At 36.8% G+C, this 20801-nt stretch overlaps 3 protein-coding genes across 3 annotated transcripts; 1 reads left to right on the plus strand and 2 right to left on the minus strand.

Moving 5' to 3' along the window:
* Window positions 1-2204: 2204 nt before the first annotated feature.
* On the minus strand, window positions 2205-6181 carry LOC126708475 (uncharacterized). The gene is made up of 8 exons (XM_050408268.1): window positions 6022-6181; window positions 4719-5023; window positions 4405-4626; window positions 4250-4303; window positions 3552-3653; window positions 2999-3457; window positions 2869-2908; window positions 2205-2500 (listed from the first exon to the last, which is right to left on the minus strand). The coding sequence occupies exons 1-7, from the start codon at window positions 6179-6181 to the stop codon at window positions 2894-2896; spliced, it is 1317 nt and encodes a 438-aa protein (XP_050264225.1). The 3' UTR covers window positions 2205-2500; window positions 2869-2893.
* A 1909-nt stretch (window positions 6182-8090) lies between these two features.
* LOC126708476 (uncharacterized) lies at window positions 8091-10732 on the minus strand. Its single transcript, XM_050408269.1, has 2 exons — window positions 8445-10732; window positions 8091-8352 (listed from the first exon to the last, which is right to left on the minus strand). Exons 1-2 carry the CDS (start codon window positions 10730-10732, stop codon window positions 8091-8093), a joined length of 2550 nt encoding a protein of 849 aa, XP_050264226.1.
* A 5832-nt stretch (window positions 10733-16564) lies between these two features.
* LOC126708477 (protein NRT1/ PTR FAMILY 7.3-like) lies at window positions 16565-20530 on the plus strand. Its single transcript, XM_050408270.1, has 3 exons — window positions 16565-17238; window positions 17357-17600; window positions 20517-20530. The coding sequence occupies exons 1-3, from the start codon at window positions 16972-16974 to the stop codon at window positions 20528-20530; spliced, it is 525 nt and encodes a 174-aa protein (XP_050264227.1). The 5' UTR covers window positions 16565-16971.
* Window positions 20531-20801: the final 271 nt, after the last annotated feature.

The following is a 20801-nucleotide window of genomic DNA, read 5'->3' on the forward strand; positions in this document are numbered from 1 at the left end:
ATACTGATATTTAATATGGTATCAAAGCCACCTTCTTATGGCCATGGTTTTCTGTCCTTAAGGTGTATTTAAGAGTAATCTTTGTTTTTCTCGGTGATTCTTTGCTACGTTTATCTTTTTTGGCTTCCCACTACTGTCGTCGAAACTCTCTAGTATAGTCATGCCACCGTTAGAAGTCGCATTAACACTGTAAGACCATTGTCTTTCTCAAACCACCGTCACAGAGCCAAACTTCATTCAAAGGATCTTTTTAACCTTATCAAATCTCAAGATTTCATCAAGCTTCCATCTTGAATTTGAAAGGGAGTGTTAGAAATATATTAACCTGTTAGCATAGACCCAAATCTAATTCTACTTCTTGTGCAAGTTAAGTCTCTTACTTTTGCTAAAAGTTTATTAGTCTAGGGTTGAGTTTACTATATATACACATGTTATAGTTCATTGTAATACAGGATTTATACTACTTTCTAATATATTATTGATGTAGCCCTTTAAGGTTTCTTCTGTGAATGTAGGCCGTTAGGCTAAACTACGTAACTCTCGTTTGTTATTGTGTTCTATATTTTATGCTTACGCATTCACATCTATACTAGCATATTCAAAATGGTATATTAATACTAATATTTAATAAGTGTCATTTGATGAAACTAGGGTTATGACTCTTAGATTTGAGAGAAGTTGTTTCTAAAGACAACCCCAAGAGGTTCCATGAAATAGAAAAAAAAAAATTTATAGAGTAATATTTTATTTCATTTCTTATTTGCTTTAAGAGTGTGTGTGTATATATATTGATGGGTTTGAGAGAAATATTGCAGGTGGAGAAAGTAGCAGCAGCGAGGATTGAGGAAGAGAAAAAAATAGCCGAGGAGCGTAGAAAAGCTAAGGAGGCTTAAGCCAAAATGGAGCTTCATCAGGCTAAAGCCAAGCACGCAGCTGAGAAATTGAGCGATAAATTTCACCATGGCCAACACGTCCATGAGCCACCACTGGTGGGCACACATCATGAGCCGGTGGTTGGAACACACACACACACACGGCCATGGGCAGTAGCCTTTTGGAACCGCGGCTCCAATGGCTGGTGTAACTCCTCCAACATACCCTCCAAGTCCAGGAGGGCACCGTCCTGGGCATATGTTATAGATTAGCTAGATTTATGTGGTTGTAACTTGTAATAGTTTGGGTGTGCGTTTTTCACTTTTTGTTTTCTTGGGTGGGTAAGACCTAATTAAGAAGTGGTTGGTTAATTTTGCATGCCTTCTCTTAATTATAATGTGCCTGCAGTTTGTGGACTTTGAAATGTGAGTCAGCTATTGGTTGTGTGTGTGTGTGTGTGTGTGTTGGGGGGGTAGTAAGATGAACTAGATGTTTGATTTCACTACAAAAAAAAGGGTCTAAAGCTGCGTTTGAAAAACGCAGCTTAAGACCCCAAAAACGCGGCTAAAGGCTTTTAGCCGCGTTTCCTATGGCCGCGTTTATAAACGCGGCCTAAAGTCCGCAGCTCAAAGCCTATAGCCGCGTTTTCAAAAAACGCGGCTAAAACCAGACCTCTAGCCGCGTTTTCTAAACGCGGCTCTAGGAATCGGCCTATAGCCGCGTTTACGAAAAACGCGGCTCCAGGACAGCTTCGAGCTGCGTTTCAAACGCGGCTATGGCGGCGGACCTATAGCCGCGTTTTTAAAAACGCGGCTATAGGCATTCCAAACAACCTGAATCCGACGTCTGTAGCCGCGTTTGAAACGCAGCTCAAAACGGAACCTATAGCGGCGTTTCTAAGAAACGCGGCTATAGACCCAGCTGGAGCTGCGTTTCAAACGCGGCTATAGCATTTCCCAGCAACATTTATCACCCTATAGCCGCGTTTTTTAGCATTTCCCAGCAACATTTATCAAGCTATAGCCGCGTTTTAAAAAACACGGCTATAGGTTTTTTTTTTTTTTTTTTAATTTTTTTTTCTCTGCTTTCTGAACTTCCTGCTATACACACAACTTATTACATTCCTTCTTTCACAACTTATTACATTCCAAGAATCACATATTCCATAAACATCACAAGGGAATTAAACAACTTCCATTCCTACATCACAAGTTCCATATACATCAAAAAGAAAATAAACAAGTTCCATAAACATCACAAGGGAATTAAACAACTTCCCATTCCTACATCACAAGTTCCATATACATCAAAAAGAAAATAAACAAGTTCCATAAACATCACAAGGGAATTAAACAACTTCCCATTCCTACATCACAAGTTCCATATACATCAAAAAGAAAATAAACAAGTTGCATAAACGTCATTACATCCCAAGATCACAAGTTCCATAATAAACATCACAAGTTTCATGAACATCACAAAGGAAATACACAAGTTCGCATTCCTACATCACAAGGATTTTTGTACATCACAAAAAATATACCAAAATGATTTTTGTACATTCTAAATTGCTCTCAAACAGCCACAGCAGCAACCAATTTGCTTTGTTGTCCACTTCAAAATAAGTCTGCACAAATTATTCTAGCGGGAGTTAAATTTGCCAAATTTTTGCCCCCAATACATAATACTCTAAACATGAATTTGAAATTGTAATTCCGCAATGCTTAGATGCACAGTTGTATCAAAAGGCCTCACAATGGAGCAATTTGGGAGAATAATGTTATGAGGGAGAGAGCTCATTTGGATTAAAAAAAATATATATATACAAAGAGTAACATGAGAGGAAGACTATGCAATAGTTCAACTATTCGTTAAAACAACCTACTCAAAACTTCGAATTCAATCAAGTTCAGCAATACTTTATCCATCATAGCATGGTATGTTTATATAAAGGCTATTGTTTGTAGAGAAATTTTTAGAGAAATTTTGTTTTACCTCAGGATTCACAGTTCCATTCCCATCAAGCACTGTCATCCTAAAATATATTAAAAGCATCGTATTAATATCACATACCAATGCGTGTGCAAGATATTAAGTTCTTGGCTAAATAAAATTTGTTTAGTACCTGAGAATAACCCAAATTATGTATCCCCTGGCTAAATGAAGCAAACATGGTTTTCATCGACGCCATCATTTCAGCCATCCGTGCTTCGGCCCTCGCCTCAGCTTCAGCCATTTCCTCCCTATGCCTCGCCTCGGATTGAGCTACTTCCCCCCTACAAATTGCTAGTTCCTCCCTAGATTTAGCTAGTGCCTCCCTTAGCTCTTCATGACTCGTCTCCAAGTCTGACATCCTTTCGTGAGTTCTGCTTGACAATGGAGTAGTAGTCGAGGTAAACTGTGATGCGTTTTTGGCACTTCTTCCTGATGGGGTGATCCCAAAGCCTACCCCACGTACACGACCTGGGCGCTCATCAAGACCTATCACCCGAGCATATGCATCGTCCTTCGACCAGAGGATTCCATTACCAATCTCTCCGTGTAGTCGTATGTCCTGTTCATTCAAAAGTACTGCCATCCTATCCTGTTTTCCCACAAAAACCAAACAACATATTACACACCAGAATTAATACAAACACAAAATACACTAAAATTCAATTCGATTAAATTGTCCTTACCATCTGATCTTGCACACGGTCACTAACAGCAACCCCATCTTTCGTACGGTATACTTTTTGAAATACATCCGCGCGTTCGACTGCCGCCCCTTTATCTTTCGCCTATATGATGAACAAACATAATTACAATAAACACTAACTATATAATGTTTTTATGCCACAATTAACACAAGTCCACAATGAGATAGTCATAACATAACAAAGTTACTGAAATAAAGATAAAGCTGAGAGAGTAGTAACATAATGAGAGGATTTAGCTACCTTCCAAATACACATGGGGTTGTTAAATGAAGAGATTAAAAATAAAAATGACATGGAGAGTTAGAAAATAGGCATCATAAACTTTCTATAATAACACTCTATTTGAGATAAGATTGAGATGCGCATCTCAAATTACCCATGAGTAACCTAAAATGTTTGGACTTAGTAAAATTACCCATGGGTGATATATACATTAAGAGGATTAACAACGTCATCTCTATATATATTACAAGGATGCATAAAGCTATGTATTGCATTTGTTACTTACCAAAAAACCTATAATTTAATTAACTTATCCTTATTCCTAAAACATATGAAATGAGATTAAGTTGGAAAATTTGACCTCAAAATATCAGGGGACATCATGTAGGCATTTATGAACTCTAAGTTTACTTATTACCATTTCAGCAGAAATTTGAGCAAAACTTTTGGCAAACTTTTGCTATGTCTTTCTGCTTGTCTCGACTCGCCTTGTTTTTCAGACTTAATGTCTGCAACCACATTACCATCAAAAAAAGAAAATTTAAAAAAATCAAAACATCTCTTCACTAAATTACCATGAACATGAGTAAGACGAAAAAAGTAGCAGTACCTCAGTTTTTTCATTGAACCAATAATCAACCATCTCCTTCCACTGTGCTGGGATAACCCCAGGCAGTTCAATAGCCAATACTTGTTCACGTGACAGCCCAGGTTTTTTGTGATCCTTCTTCAACTTGGTCCTGCGATTCCTCCTTAGTTCTCCTAGCTGACTCATTGCCCATCCCATTTGATTGGGTGGTTTGACAATAGTGGGATCAATTATATACCGTTGCTAAAATAAGACAGTGGAGTTAGCAAAATGTAGTATTTTAATTAGGACAGCAGGTGTAAATAAAAATAACTAATATTTCATTTTCATACTACCTCAATCTCCGTCCAACAATCCTTTTTAAACTTTTGAGGGACACTTGGCCACCCAGTAGGCGTAAGCGGGCACAATAGACCATTCTCGCAAAACGAGCCCAACCATCGAACGAACAATTCCCCGTCATCGCCAATCGGTTGGCCTTCATCATTTAACGGCAACTGAATTTTGTACTCACCAGTCATTGCCCATATGTCAGCCAACCTGGTTTTCTCACGTTTTCCAGGCCTATTTTCTGATGCTTGATTTTGTTCCGGTGCTGGATTTTGTACCGGTGTTTGGGTTTGAACATAATCATCTGTATCTACAAGACCAACAATATTAGAACTGATTTCACAAAGCTTAGAACTAGTGAAAAATGTCACCATGCAAAAATTATGCATCTACCAATTGAAATAATAAAAGGTTTAGGATTTCATGGTTACAAAACATAAGTAAATTTAGGCCTTTCTCCCACGCATTCATGTAACCCACTTACGTAGCTTTCTGAAAAGACGAGCAACCATGCTTCGTCACGGGTTGCCTTCAATTATCCTTAATAAATTTGGATTTAGAATATATAATTTCAACCCGATCTTCTCTTTGATCATTCAACTTCAACAAATTTATTTACCAATTTCCTAAAGTTAACTGGTAATTGGAAATTGCTAGCTTAATTAAGCAAGTATAACAATAATCTACAAGAACATATCACATTTTTTTTTAATCTCTCTCCGGATAGAATGATACCCAAGATGAAATAGATCCTACATACTTGGAATTTATAATCAAGGTTTTGCATTTTTCCACACTTTGTTAATTTGGAAATATAGAGGGAATGTCTTGGTTATACTTTACTGCATATAGTTGGCTTCGAGTCAAGTATATAACATGTCAGGAACATCCCAATTGAAAAACCAATGCCATGAAATTGGACTGAAGTGATCGAATGGACCATAGTGGACCTAAAGGGCCGAGGTAGACACTGTAGGACCAAAATAGACTGAGCAGAAATGAATGGACTGAGCAGACCAAATTGGACCAAATAGACCAAAACCGACTGAATTGGACCCAAAGGAAATTAATGGACCAAACGGACCAAACGGACCAAAGTCAGCAGAATATACTCAATATACCTTGATATTTTAATTATATTATGAAATGATGTAAACCACCAACTCATAATTGAAATTGCAAAACATAAATTAATCCTACAATATTAAAAAACTGTGAACCAAATGAATTCCTATATGCATTAGCTAGAATTGATCTAAGCATCCAATAATAAACATCAAACCTTACATTCGAAAACATGACCAATACCTGGAGCTAGTGTCTCATCATCGTCACTTGCCACCGGTGTTGCCACCGGTCTTGCGTCCTCAGAAATGTGGGGTTCCTCATCAGCTGCCTCCACCCGTTGTCGTGACTGTGATGATCCTTGCCCAACGTAAATAAGTCGCAACTGACGTTTCCTCCCCATTGTTGCGTCCAACACCTTTTACAGCACAAAGAGGAAAAATGGTTAAGAAGCACGGCCAATAATTGTTAACTGTAGTAAAGATAATTATGTATGTTAAAACTATTATTTCTTAACAACACGAAAATATAACAGTTATAACATATATATGCAACAACATGAAGAAGTAACAGTTTCACCTAATAATTATATATGAGTATCAATCCGTTTCTTAAGTCATGAGGACACATATATCCTATAACAAAGACACAAGTGTAACTAGAGTCTTCATTTCAAAGTAAGAAAAAAAAAAGACAACTCAACCCCGTACCAAAACCATGTTGAATGTTTTTCCCTACAATTTTCTCTTTTAGTATAGGTAAAGATTTAGTCTCGTTTGTAGCAACTTTGTTATGTAAATGAAGTAAGTTTTATTTTAGCCTATTAATTTCCTACTAAAATTATGTTCACACTTCCCACTTTGTTTGAGTTAGCTTAATCACATATTAGTCATGCTCAATCACAATTAAATCATGTACATACTACATACATCCGTAGGCAAATTGTGAAAGAGAATAGGGTCATAGACTGATAGGGAGGAATTCACAATAACAACCCTTTCAAACGTCTAAATCCTTCTAGGTTGTGCTTTTCAAGTCATACGCAGAGTCATAGTGACTCCAGAGCCTTGAACGAACCGGAAAGATATGTCTATGTTATTAGTGATTACATGTTCAAACTTTTATTTTTTAACAATTTTGACAAAATAACAGTTTGTACATATATATGCAACAATGTCAAACTTTACACGCAATATGCCTTTACAAATGAGAACTTATAATTTCAATAATAATTAACTATAACACAATTACGCATACCACAACAATATCCTATTACACTACTCATCATCACTGTAATCGACTTCGTTGTCATCTTCATCGTTGGAGTCATCATCAATGAACTCACACTCATCCAAGTCGTCCATTTCAGGAAGATCTCTTGGACCAATGATAGAGGCATCAATTGTCATTCCCTCCACATCATCTCGACCCCAACGAAGGTCATCCCTACCAACATCAGGACTAGTGACAGAGTACGGGATGTTCTCAAGAAACTCATCCGTGTCATCCTCATTACAATGGGGCCCAATACCTGCATCAAATACATCTCTGGCTTTCATTTTAACGACAACATACCAATCTTTCTGCCTTTTATCTTCAACATAAAAAACTTGTGTAGCTTGAGACGCCAACACATATGGTTCATGCACCATTTCCTCCCCACTATGTACGGAATGATTAAAATTCACCATAGGAAACCCAAACTCATCAGTCTTATATCCCCTCCTATTTTGATCATCAACCCATTTACACTTGAATAACATATGTTTGATATTGCCAGAATAATTCAACTCAATGATATCTGTCAACACACCATAGTACATATTGCCACCTTCAGTGGCAACACTAACTCCACTATTTTGCGTTTTTCTATTTCCCTCGACATTCGAACTCCTAAATTTTAACCCATTTATGACATAATGTTTCAGCCGATTTACTGAAGTATATGGCCCTTTCGAAAGCGTGACAAGTGTATCACTAAGTCCAGTTCTTTCCCTATCAGCAGCAGTCATTGACATCACCTAATATAATCAAACAAATTAACTGAGTCTAATTAGTACCGTCCTTCTACTTATGGGAAAGTTGCAATGTTAAAAAGTTGAATATATGACACGTACGTGAGATCTAAACCAGCCACAAAAGTTCTCCATGTGGTGCTTATGAATAGTAGCATTGGATATACGACAGTGACCCTTTTGAAGTTCATCCTTCGTCAAACTTTTGTGCATCCTACATGAGATGGCAATTGTATTAGTGTTAATACACGGAGCGCACATTGGATTCTCGTGCAATTATATTGATGTCCATAATACTTACTCACGAAACTGGTAAATGTTCTCGGAATTGAATAGCACATAGCGATGAGCTTGGGTCAATTCCCTACTTTCTAGTGCCACACTTGAAACCACCCCTGTTGACTCCTCCATCGTCCTTGTGGGTCGTGAGAATATAGTTTTGACTCCTTCCATATACCGTGAACAAAACGTTAAACATTCCTCCACTATGTAGCCTTCGGCAATACACCCTTCTGGAGCAGCCTTGTTTCTTACATAAGACTTAAGGCGTGAGAGGTACCTATAATGCGCATGACAAGGTTAGTAATTGACACTAGCTATTACAAAACACACATGAAACCTCATACTGTACATGTATTACCTATGACTTACCTCTCAATGGGGTACATCCAACGGTACTGAACTGGACCACCAATCTTGGTTTCAGTAGCCAAGTGCATGACCAAATGTACCATCACAGTGAAGAAAGATGGAGGAAATATCTTTTCTAATTCACACAACGTCACTGCAATGTCAGCCTCAGCACTCGCAATATCAAACACCGTAAGGGTTTTCGAACAAATTTTCCTAAAAAAACAAGCTAACTTTATCAAAGGCTTAATAACATGCGATGGCAAAGATCCTCGTAAAGCAATTGGAAGGAGTTGTTGCATCAGGATGTGATTATCGTGACTCTTTAAACCAGAAATCTTACGTTCTTTGAGGTTGACACGGCGGGAGATGTTGGAAGCATATCCATCGGGCACTTTTACGTCTCGCAAAACTTGCAAGAAACCATCTTTCTCCAATACAGTCATATGAAAACACGCAGGCGGTATCATATACTTATCATCACCTTTTCGCTGTAGGTGGAGTTCTCTCCTTATTCCCATTTCCGCCAAGTCAAGGCGTGCCTTGTAATTGTCCTTTGTCCAGTCCTTTACGTTCAGCAAAGTGCCAAGTATATTGTCCATCACATTCTTCTCTATATGCATCACATCAAGATTGTGTCGCAACTTGTGATCCTTCCAATAAGGCAATGTGAAAAAAATACTTCTCTTCTTCCAAACACACTGGTTTGCCTCACCTCTCTTTCTTTTGTTGTATTTTTCTCGACATTTCTTTCCCAGACAACGTGTAAGTAAAGTTTCAGTGTCCACAATTATGTCTGACGCAACTGGTGGCACAGGAGCCACTCGCATATCAGTGAATCCATCAAATAAAGTATCTTCTTTCCGAAATTCGTGGTCACTACCCAACCATCGCCTATGTCCCATGTAACAAAATTTGCGGCCATTTTTTAAATATTTGGAGTCGGTCTCTGAGGCACAACAAGGACACGCAAACTTACCCTTCGTACTCCAACCCGACACATCTGCGTATGCAGGAAAGTCATGTACCGTCCACATCAATGCTGCATGCAATTGGAATACATTTTTTGAAGATGCATCGTACGCTTCTACTCCAACATCCCATAATTCCCTCAATTCTTCTACTAAGAGTTGCAAGTACACATCTATTGCAATCCCTGGCGATTTAGGTCCAGGAATAACTAGTGATAAAATCAAAGATGACCGTTTCATGCACAACCAAGGCGGGAGATTGTAAGGGACTAGCATGACAGGCCAAGTGCTGTGAGTAGTACTCAGCATTCCGAAGGGGTTAAATCCATCCGCAGCTAATCCAAGTCTGACATTACGAGGCTCAGACGAGAACTGTAAATGCGTAGTGTCAAACATTTTCCATGCATCCGAGTCAGCAGGATGCCGCATTACCCCGTCCTCTGTACGACCATTAGCATGCCATTTCATAGAACTAGCCAAGTCGGGTGACAAAAATAATCGCTGCAATCTTGGCTTTAAGGGAAACCAGCGTAGGATCTTTGCAGCTTTCTTCTTTCCCTTACTAGATGAAGCATTATTATTTGTAACAGATGCCTCATTTGGTTTCCACCTACTTTCTTTGCAATAAGGACATGCCTCGAGGTTAACATTCTCCTTCCAAAATAGTATACAATCATTGGGACAAGCATGGATCTTCTCATACCCCAAACCCAAATCTCGAACTATTTTCTTAGCCTCATAATGGTCCTTTGGCAACTTAGCGTCAGAAGGGAGCATATCCATCAAGAGTTGAAGCAACATAGTAAATGACTTGTTCGTCCAACCACAAAGAGTCTTCAACTGGAACAACACAACGATGGCTGAGAATATGCTAAATTTTGTACACCCAGCATATAAAGGTTTGTCCACATCATCTATCATTTTGTAAAACTTTTGTGCACCATCATTTGGACCTTGAGCCGATTGTTGCACAGTTTCCCCTTCGTCCATTGGTTCAGGTGGCATTCCATGCGTGGGGCACAAATCATGCAACATCCCACGAAAGTCACCGTATTGTTCTAAGGACTCTTGGACATGACTACTCCCACATTCAGTGGCAGTTGGCACAGCCGCCGATTCCCCATGCCATTTCCAAAGTGTGTAATTTTGAAGCATCCCCTTACTCCAAAGATGTTCACGTGCCACCCCTGGCAGTACCAAATTCATATTCACACATTTGGTACAAGGACAAAAGATTTTCCTATCGCTTGCATGTTTTGATGCAAATTCCACAAATTTAAGTACACCTTCAATATATTCCCTTGAACCCCTCTGCTTCTTCATCCAACTTTTATCCATGACTATACAAGATAAACAATATCTGACCTACAACAACATTTGGTAATGCATAGCCAATAAACCGTCAAATTAGATTCAGAAGTGATCTGAGACTTATTACTGATTTGTAAAGAACAAACATACCCAACTATGCATAGATTTTCATAGAACATATATATATAATTTCAAGAATAACCTATACTTTCTATTTTCTAAATAGTAACACTAAATGAAGCATAACTTAATGTGATATGTTTGGAATATTTTAAGCATAATTATTGGAATAAGATATTAACAAATCACATATGCATGTAATTGTAATAATTATAACCTCTAGAATACCAAGATAACTATGTCCAACAAAGAAGTCGTCTCCTACATGTGATAATCTAAGCTAAAATCATTTTCCTATTTGTATGTTTCTCAATATGTACCGAATAACCCCTGTGGATTCAATAGTGGTGATTCAACCTAAAATGGCTAATTACTATAATACTACTTTCACTTGCATCTGTAAATATGACATTTACACAAATATTAAATACTGTTATTATGGAAAGAGGAAGAAAACATTTACTGACATATATAGGAACTATGAAGTGTTGTCATGTTCATAAATTACAAGTAGGTTGTTAAAAAGGTTGTGCATTCCTCACAAGTCACAACATACATGTAGCAATAACGCAAATGTAATAACTATTTCTATTAAGAGTAATGTATCATAATTTTACGAACAAATCGATATGATTGTTACCAAGAGTTGGTCTAAGTGAATTATTACGAACAAATCGATATGATTTGTTGATTCCATATTAGCAGGAAAGAACCGAATGCATCCATGTAATTAGGTATTACTTGTTGGGAGTCGATTGTCACATTTTGTTATGGAGTTTAAAGTTTATTTAATTTATGAAAAACGTTAGCCAAGAAGAAAGTTGTATGAAGGGTTGAAAATAATTTAATTTATGAAAATTTATTTCATTTATGAAATAAGTTAGTCAAAAGAGAAGATGTATGAAGTGATAATATCTATATTTAGGTACTTCCCAACTTATTAAATTAAGAGGAAATTGAAGTTAATTGCATATACACACACACACTCAGGCATCTCTTCATGCAATTAATATGAAGAGTGAGATATTCACCCATTAAAATATAAAACCACTTCCCTTTCCAATACAATACTACACGTTGGGTATGTTCCAACTGTGTTTGTTTTACAAGTATCTTTTCAAAATTTGTATCATACGGCTACGTACGTCTCAGATACAGCCCTATGATACAAATCTTAATCTATATAATTAAAAGAAAAGAACAATTACAACAAAAAGAGTTACAAAGATGCAAGGACGCATCAAATTAAGAAAGATAGTAAGCACAACGAAGAAAAGGCGTGGGAATTGGGCGGGTACCAAGATAAAATGATAGAAAATGAAGGTGAATGGCGACTGAGAGGCGTCTGGATTTTCTTGCACAGTGACAAGAATTTTTTGTGAACTTTGTGCCTCTGACTATAATTTCAAATCTTTGCGAACAACATCACCTGTGAAAGACATGTAAGGAACATGTTAATTAATAGATACATGTACACGTGCTCAACAATAGGTGCTGCTTATCAAGCACACTTTGTTTTACACCTGTTTTTTAAGACACAAAAACTGACTATGCACGCAATAAAGAGGCTAGAGGTTTTAATAAAAATAAAATAAAATTGTTTTATTCTTTATATTGAGTTTGGTTTTTTGATATATAAAAAAAAATTATTAACTTATCTATATAAAGCCTTTTAAAGCATCCGTTGTTTCTATGTACAACTACATTTATACACCCATTTTTAATAAATCAACAACGCAACAAAAAAGTCAATCCAAACACCCATATTTTAACAAGAGAATTGGTACCATATATGTAATTATGAATATTAAGAAATTCTAACTCCTTCGATAGAAGAACATATTCCTAGAACATTAAAACCTCTATATATATATATATATATCTGTATGTATGTATGTATGTATATAATTAAAAATAAATAAATGATTTGTTACCTCCTTCATGAATTAAAAAATAAAGTACTAACAAAATCCCTTGAAAAAATATGAGAATATCTGACTGAAATTCACACATATATTGCTAAAAAAATATAATGACAAATCACATATAAGTAGTCATCTTAATAAAAAATAAAGAAAGAAAAAAAATAAGGACTAGAGGGTGAAAAGGCATAGGGAAATGACATAAAACAGTTCTACATGACTTGTTTTTCATTGACCATGTATAACATTTGTTATTGGATAACATGAGTTTAAAAATTAAATTAGTGCACTTTACCTCCCTAATGGATTGGTTATTATCATAACTAGTTGTAGGTCTATGCAATGCATAAGGCATTTACAATTGTTTGTATCGATATATATATGTTCAATAAAAAGTCTGTTCTTCTTCCAACCACATAACAAGAGTCTTCAACATAAAAAGCTACTTTGTATGGCTTTGTTTTATCATATTAACTAGTTTGTGTGATTGTATGAAAATATTAATGGCGTTTATTGTTAGAGAATGAAGAGGGCAATAAATTTATTTACAGATGAATTTCTGCCATGATATGTTATATAATTTATACATTGTAAGATGAGCTTCACAATCTTCATATGAAATAGAATTCCATTGAATAACTTATGCATTAGAAGATTGTAGATTATGATACTAAATTTAATACCATAATCTTTAAATTTCTTACCCCTATAAAAAAAATAATAATAATATCATGTAGGGGGAACATAAACAAAGATAGTAAATAATACCACAAATAATTAAATTAAACAATTAAAAATAATTATATTACTTTTTGTCATTTTCGATTGAACTGGACCAATAAGACCGAGTGGATCAAAGGGCCAAATTGGACCGAAAGGACTGAAGTGGACTAAAAGGACCGAATTGGACCGAAAGGACCGAAATAGACTGAATGGACCAAAATGACCGAAGTGAACTGAATGGACCGAAAGGACTGAAGTGGACTAAAAGGACCGAATTGGACCGAAAGGACCAAAATAGACTGAATGGACCAAAATGACCGAAGTGAACTGAATGGACCGAAAGGACTGAAGTGGACTAAAAGGACCGAATTGGACCGAAAGGACCAAAATAGACTGAATGGATCGAAGTGGACCGAAAGGACTAAGGTGGACTGAATAGACCGACATGGACCAAATTGGACAAATTATCAAAAATTCTGAAATGTCATTATTATTTTATTACCATCTGCATATTATGAGACAAAATATGTACTTTAATAATAATAAAAATTCTAACAAACCATTTGAGTTATCACACCTAACATAAATGAGATAAGTTGTTCAAATCAAGGTTCTAAAACTTGTTTAGCAACACACACACACACACACACACACACACACACACACACACACACAGCAGCACCAGCAACACACACACACACACACACAGAGCAGCAGCACAGCAGCACACACACAAACACAGAGCAGCAGCAGCAGCAACAGCAACATACACACACACACACACAGCAGCAACAACACACACACACACAAAGTGGAAGAACAAGCATGCCATACAAAAGTTTTCAGCTAGACAATTATATTCAAATTGATTTCATACTTAATCATGGTAGGGTATGAAAATCTAGTCACAATCGATTTTATGGACTTTAAAAACCACGATTCTCAATTGATCAAGCCTCAATCAAAAAGCAGTTGAACACTGTTTTTCCTGCACATCTTGAGCTGCATCTTCCACACAAAACACATTCTCTTCAACATGAAAAGACTCTAGTGAACACAACAGAGATGGCTTGAAAGTTACAATGTTATGGGATTTGCCAACGCTAAACCTAACACAATCCACTTTATCAAACTTCACAAGTAGATTATTTTTGTTTGTTATTTTTGGCTGTCAGATTTTGGACTATTTCTAGACATTCTCTGCAATAGTAAAATTTTTAAGTAAAATTTTACTAAGAATAGAAAAAACACCAAACAGTACATTGGTTGTGTAAGGATTTGGTCATCTTATATATACAAAAAGATGAACTGAAAATACAAGCTACAACAAAACAATGATTGATTCATTCCTAAGAATTAGTTCACAGGTTTATTGCTTCTCATAAGTCATGATGGCCACGTCAAGTGTACAAACCAAACACCAATGTTAACCGTTTTTGCATCTGTCTCGTTACAGATTCTAATAGCAAGGTAATAACAAACATAGCCAGAATAAACCACCTTCAAGATTAGACACCAGAAGCAGTCGCATTTTACCTCTTCAATCCTTTATTCAGCATTAGCAAATCTAAAGAACGGATATAATAATTGATAGTTAGATTGAGGAGCAAAGTTGGAGGAGATACTTTAAAGAAAAAAATGTTTCTTACTCACCCAAGCTATGAAAGCTTCAAATGAACTTCAACATAATTTGGAAAAGAAGGCATGAGTTCCTGAAGCAAAATTGAGAGAACATGAAGTTGAAGCAGCGACACACACACACACACACAGCAGCAACAACACACACACACACACACACAGAGCAGCAGCAGCAGCAACACACACACGTCTCTCTCTCTCTCTCTCACACAGAGCGAGAGAGAGAGAGAGAGAGAGAGCATGAAAAGGGAGCTGGTAAAAGACATCTAGGTAAGAAAAGCGTGCACAAAAATGCAAGACATGCCTGACACGTAAGCACATCTTTTACATGACGTGGGTCTTTGCCACGTGTCTATTCGTCTCTAACTTACATTAGAGAATGTATTTGAAAATGAAAGTTAAGCCCACTCAACCCCCACGTGAGTTTGGCACCACCGTTCATAGCCATGTCTTCCCAATCCAATTCCTCTGTCAAAAATTTCAAAACCAAAAAGCAAATTGAAAAAGATAGAAAGAAAGGGATCGAATAAGTGAGAAATTTGGTGTGTCCCGCACGTGTTTGTTAAAAGGAAAAAAAAATTTAGGGCAATTATAATTTGATTATGTTGTTGCACTAAAAGTAAGGTAATAAACAAAAAGAAAACACCAACAAATAAAATAATAATAATGACAAATATAGTTGTCTTATGTCATATGTCATATGTCATAAACATCGTTTTCTTATATGTAGTTCCATGTTTCTAACTCTCTTTGCTCAAAAAACTAATTATAAAATATAAAGTATTCTTGTAAATCCAAAATAATTTTATCATACCCAGCTTTCCCAGTTTTTTCTTGGGATTGAGGGTCCTTCCTTCAAACTTGAGCAATTATAAATTTTAATTATTCTTGTAAATCCAAATTTACTTTATCATACCAGCTTTTCAATTTATTTTTCTTTTTAGGTTTTAGGGTCCTTCCTTCAAACTACTGGTAGTTTTTTTTTTTTATGGGAAACTAGTGGTAGTTGTTTGTATGAAGTCCAATCAAATATGTTATATTAAAGTGCGTTTGACAAGTCCTTAAAAAAAACTTGAAAAAATTAATTTAAGCAAATAAGAAACCAACAAAGCGTTTATCCAAATGCACACTTGCCAAAAGTTTGTTTCTTCTCCAATAGTATCAATTTTAAATTCCACTAGCTGGCTAATGAGTAATGACATGAAATTCACTTGCATATACAGTATTAGTGGAAGAGAATTAAAAAGAAAAAATAAATAAATAAACATTTTTCTAATACCATTTGAAAGTGAAATATATGGTCTTCAAGTAACTTGTTACAATTCACTACGGCAAAAGAGCAAAAGAGCTAATGTGCTTGCTTTATTACTCACGAAGGATTCTAGGGATGGTCTTTACCAAGCTTTTAAAGAAAGATCCTGAAAATATAGACCTCTAATCTACTTGTCAAGTTGCTAAAACATTTGGTTTTAAAGCACATGTATCATATAGGATGAATGGTGCTTATTAATGGCCGACCTATCTTCTAGACAAGAGTCAAATTAATTGAGATGATTGTAACCGTTCATCTATAGGAAAGACACTGGCACACTGCACATGCAAAAAGATGTGACATTTTGGCCATGATTATAAGTTCTTAGCATGCAATATTCTAGGGATGGTCTTTACCAAGCTTTTCACATCCTCTAGGTGTAAGATGAATTGATATTTTCTTGACCTTAACTTAGCCACTTCAAGGGGTACGTTATTCTGAATTAAGCCAAACAAACTGTTCTATATCCTTGAGTATACAAGCCCATAACTTTGTGTGCGTATGCATTTTAAATAAATGTTCACCTAACTTAAATTTCTCAAGCAAATTCGATGCCTAACTTTGTGTTCTGCTTTTATTTTTTGTTCAATGAACCAATAGTGAACCAAGGTCTGGCTACACTAGCCTTTTTTGGAGTCGGAGTGAACCTGGTGTTGTTCCTGACAAGGGTTGTCGGTGAAAACAATGCCGATGCTGCTAACAGTGTGAGCAAATGGACTGGGACAGTTTACATCTTTTCTCTGATTGGTGCTTTACTTAGTGATTCCTACTGGGGAAGATACAAAACTTGTGCCATATTTCAGGTCATCTTTGTCATAGTAAGTGTCCTGAATTTGCTATATATTTAATTCCTGGACTGAATTATAACCACAGAGGAGAATTGAGTACTAATTTTCTTCCCATTCTTATGGTAACTATATATGTAAATGATGACAGGGTTTGGTATCACTATCTTTATCATCATACCTTTTCTTGCTCATGCCTAGAGGTTGTGGGGATGAATTAACTCCATGTGGTGCCCATTCTAGCATGGAGATGGGGCTATTCTACCTTTCTATCTATCTTGTTGCCCTAGGAAATGGAGGGTATCAACCTAACATCGTCTCATTTGGGGCTGATCAGTTCGATGAAGAAAACCCCAAGGAGGGACTTTCAAAAGTTTCCTTTTTTAGCTACTTCTGCACACACACACACACACACACACACACACACACACACAGCAGCAACAACACACACAGACACACACAGCAGAAGTAGCAGCAACACACACACACAGAGCAGCAGCACAAGCAACACACACACACACACACAGAGAGCAGCAGCACACACACACACACACACACAGCAGCAGCAGCAGCAGCAACACACATACCCACACACAGAGCAGCACCAACAACACACACACACACACACACACACAGCAGCACCAGCAACACACACACACACTAGCAGCACACACACAAACACAGAGCAGCACTAGTAACAACACACACACAGACACACACAGAGCAGCAGCAGCAGCAACAGCAACATACACACACACACACACACACACACACACACACACACAGAGCAGCACAAGCAACATACACACACACAGAGAGCAGCAGCAGCAGCAACACACACACACACACACACACAGATATCAAAAACCCACCAAGCAAAAATGACAAACATGAATAAACCCAATATGAATTCATCGATCAAACATCTCGAAAACCAAATATTGAAATATAAAACCAAATATTGAAATTGAACATTTATACCCAAAATCAAAACCCTAGATCGACGGCCGAAACCCTAAACCTAAAATCAAAACCGTAAAGCAAAAATAGGAACCCCATAACAGGAATCAAAAAAAAAAAAATTTGAAAAACTTACTGCTAGTCGGCCTTGCGAGAATGGGTGTGTGCCAGCGATCGATGAGAAGGAAACGAAGAGGAGGAAGAGCGGAGGGAGGAAGGGGATTCACATAGGGTTGAAGTGAGGGGATTCACATAGGCTTGAGATCGGTGAGAGTGGGCTGAGATCGGTGAGGGGAGTGTGAGATCGGTGAGAGTTGTTTGAGATCGGTGAGAGGTGTCTGCGATCGGTGAGGGGATGTGCGAGCGGTGAGGGGACTGTGTTGGAGCGGTGAGGGGAATGTGCGATCGGTGAGGGGAGTGTGGGCGATCGGTGAGGGTTTTGTGCGATCGGAGAGCCAGTTTTCTGTTTCGATGGTAAGGGATTCCACGTTTCGTTTTTTTTTGTTTATACTGAAACTTGAAGCTGCGTTTCAAACGCAGCTCCATCCTTGTACAGTACGTTTCAAGCATTTCTGAAGCTGCGTTTTAGAAACGCAGCTCAAGCTACAATTAAAAAAAAAGAAAAAAAAAATTTAGCCGCACGGCCTGAAGCCGCGTTATTGAGCCGCGTTTTTGGAAAACGCGGCTCCAGCCTTTCCTTTGAGCCGCGTTCTAGGAAAACGCGGCTCAAAGGAACGGCTGGAGCCGCGTTTTCCAAAAACGCGGCTCCAAAACGCGGCTTCAGGCCCTGTTTTTTGTAGTGTTTGATTCTGGCACCAGTTATTATTTGCTCACACAATTCATTTTTAGAGATGGGATGCAAAATTACCCATCACCATCCCAAAAAAGATGTTAATCTCGTTATGAAACTATTAGTGTAGTGATTAATATTCAATTAAGAAATCAATGAAAAAAGACTAATTTTATGTTTGGTAACAGTTTTTGTTTTCCATTTTCAAAAACTTGTTTTTGGGAATATAAAGAAAAACCAATTTTCTTGTTTTTTTGAAATCAAAAACATGTTTGGTTAGCTGAAATTAAAAAGATAGTTTTTTGAAGAAAAAAATAGAAAATACTAAAATATGCTATTACTAGGATTTGAACTCTAATACTAGTTCATTAAATGAGACAGATTCATTAAATTAAATGCCTTTATTCATTGACTTTTGAAAATTACAAACTGAAAATAGCATTTTGCATGTTTTTAGTTTCCTTCACAAATTGAGTTTTAAGAACAATTTTTATTTTCTGTCCATTTTGAGTTGCCAAATAAGTTTTTTAGTCTCAAAAATAGAAAATTGTTTTTGGAAATAGAAAATAAGGGGAAAAAACTGTTACCAAACATACCCTAAGTGTTGGATCTCGGGTTTAGTCCGAGGATGGTATTACAGATAATTTATCTCCCTTCTTCTTCTTAATGATCTTTTTCTCTCACCCCTCGTGCCTCCCCTAATCCTGATGCTTCTTGGCTTTATATCTTAGCAAAGGATGCATCCGGATCTTACACTTAGAGGGCCATGATCAAACTGCCTTGATACTTGTCCCATCAAGACCTTGCTAGAAGGTTTTTACACTTGAGTGTTAGCTGTGGTGACACTATTCAGGGTCATTTTCCCATTAATGCAGCCAGTTAAGTGGTTGTAGTGCATTTAATGCGGAGGGGACGATCATCTTGTACTTCCTTTTTCTTCTCTTCCTTGTTCCCCCTTAGGTTGCCCCATATGACCTCTGACTTTGCCCCTCGACCATCCGAGGTTAGGCAGATGTCCTCGGCATCCTCATTAGTTATCATTAGGCGGTCCAGAGGGGAGCCACGTGCACACCTTCCGAGGACAATTTACCCATACTACCCGAGGCCACCTCTATATGAACTCTGTTAGCTATTTGGGTCCTCATCCCCCCACAATATATATATATATATATATATATATATATATATATATATATATATAAAATAATAATAATAATGAAAAAATAAAATGTGTAAAATAGAACACAAAAAATGAGACTAGGGTTCTGACCAAAAAAAAATTTGAGACGGGGGATTTTTATTCCTAATTTGCTAGTTTTAGAAATGATTTAACTTTTTTTCACTTCATTGTGTATCAAATTATATATCAATGCAAGCATGATGTGGTCTCTTGTATTAAAATTGACAAAAATAAATAAATAAACTTTTATCTTTTTCTAGCCATCAAAATTAAAGAATCTTCACCCCTTAGAAAATCCGAAAAATATTTATTCACCCATCTTGTTGACTACAGATATTTGCAATGTTTATATTTTTGGTTGTCACCAATTTGTTGCTCCAGATATAGAAAATTAGCACAAACACCTTATTTTAGCTGCATTCCTTAGCATATATATAAGCAGTTTTATTACTTCCCATCTTGTGAGTTGTGGTTTTATAGGCGATTTAGACCAAAATATGACTTAACCATTGACTCTCACCCTACTTTGGAATAATGAACGGTCTGCACCGTCATTAGGATGCTTTGCCGTTATAACATTTTTAATCCAAGTAGATGGGGTAGGAAAAAAAAAATGTAAAAACCAATTTTGATAGCAGTAGGCATACTTTATAATTTCATCCTAAT

Source organism: Quercus robur, chromosome 12 (genome assembly GCF_932294415.1).
Source record: "Quercus robur chromosome 12, dhQueRobu3.1, whole genome shotgun sequence".
NCBI lineage: Eukaryota > Viridiplantae > Streptophyta > Magnoliopsida > Fagales > Fagaceae > Quercus > Quercus robur.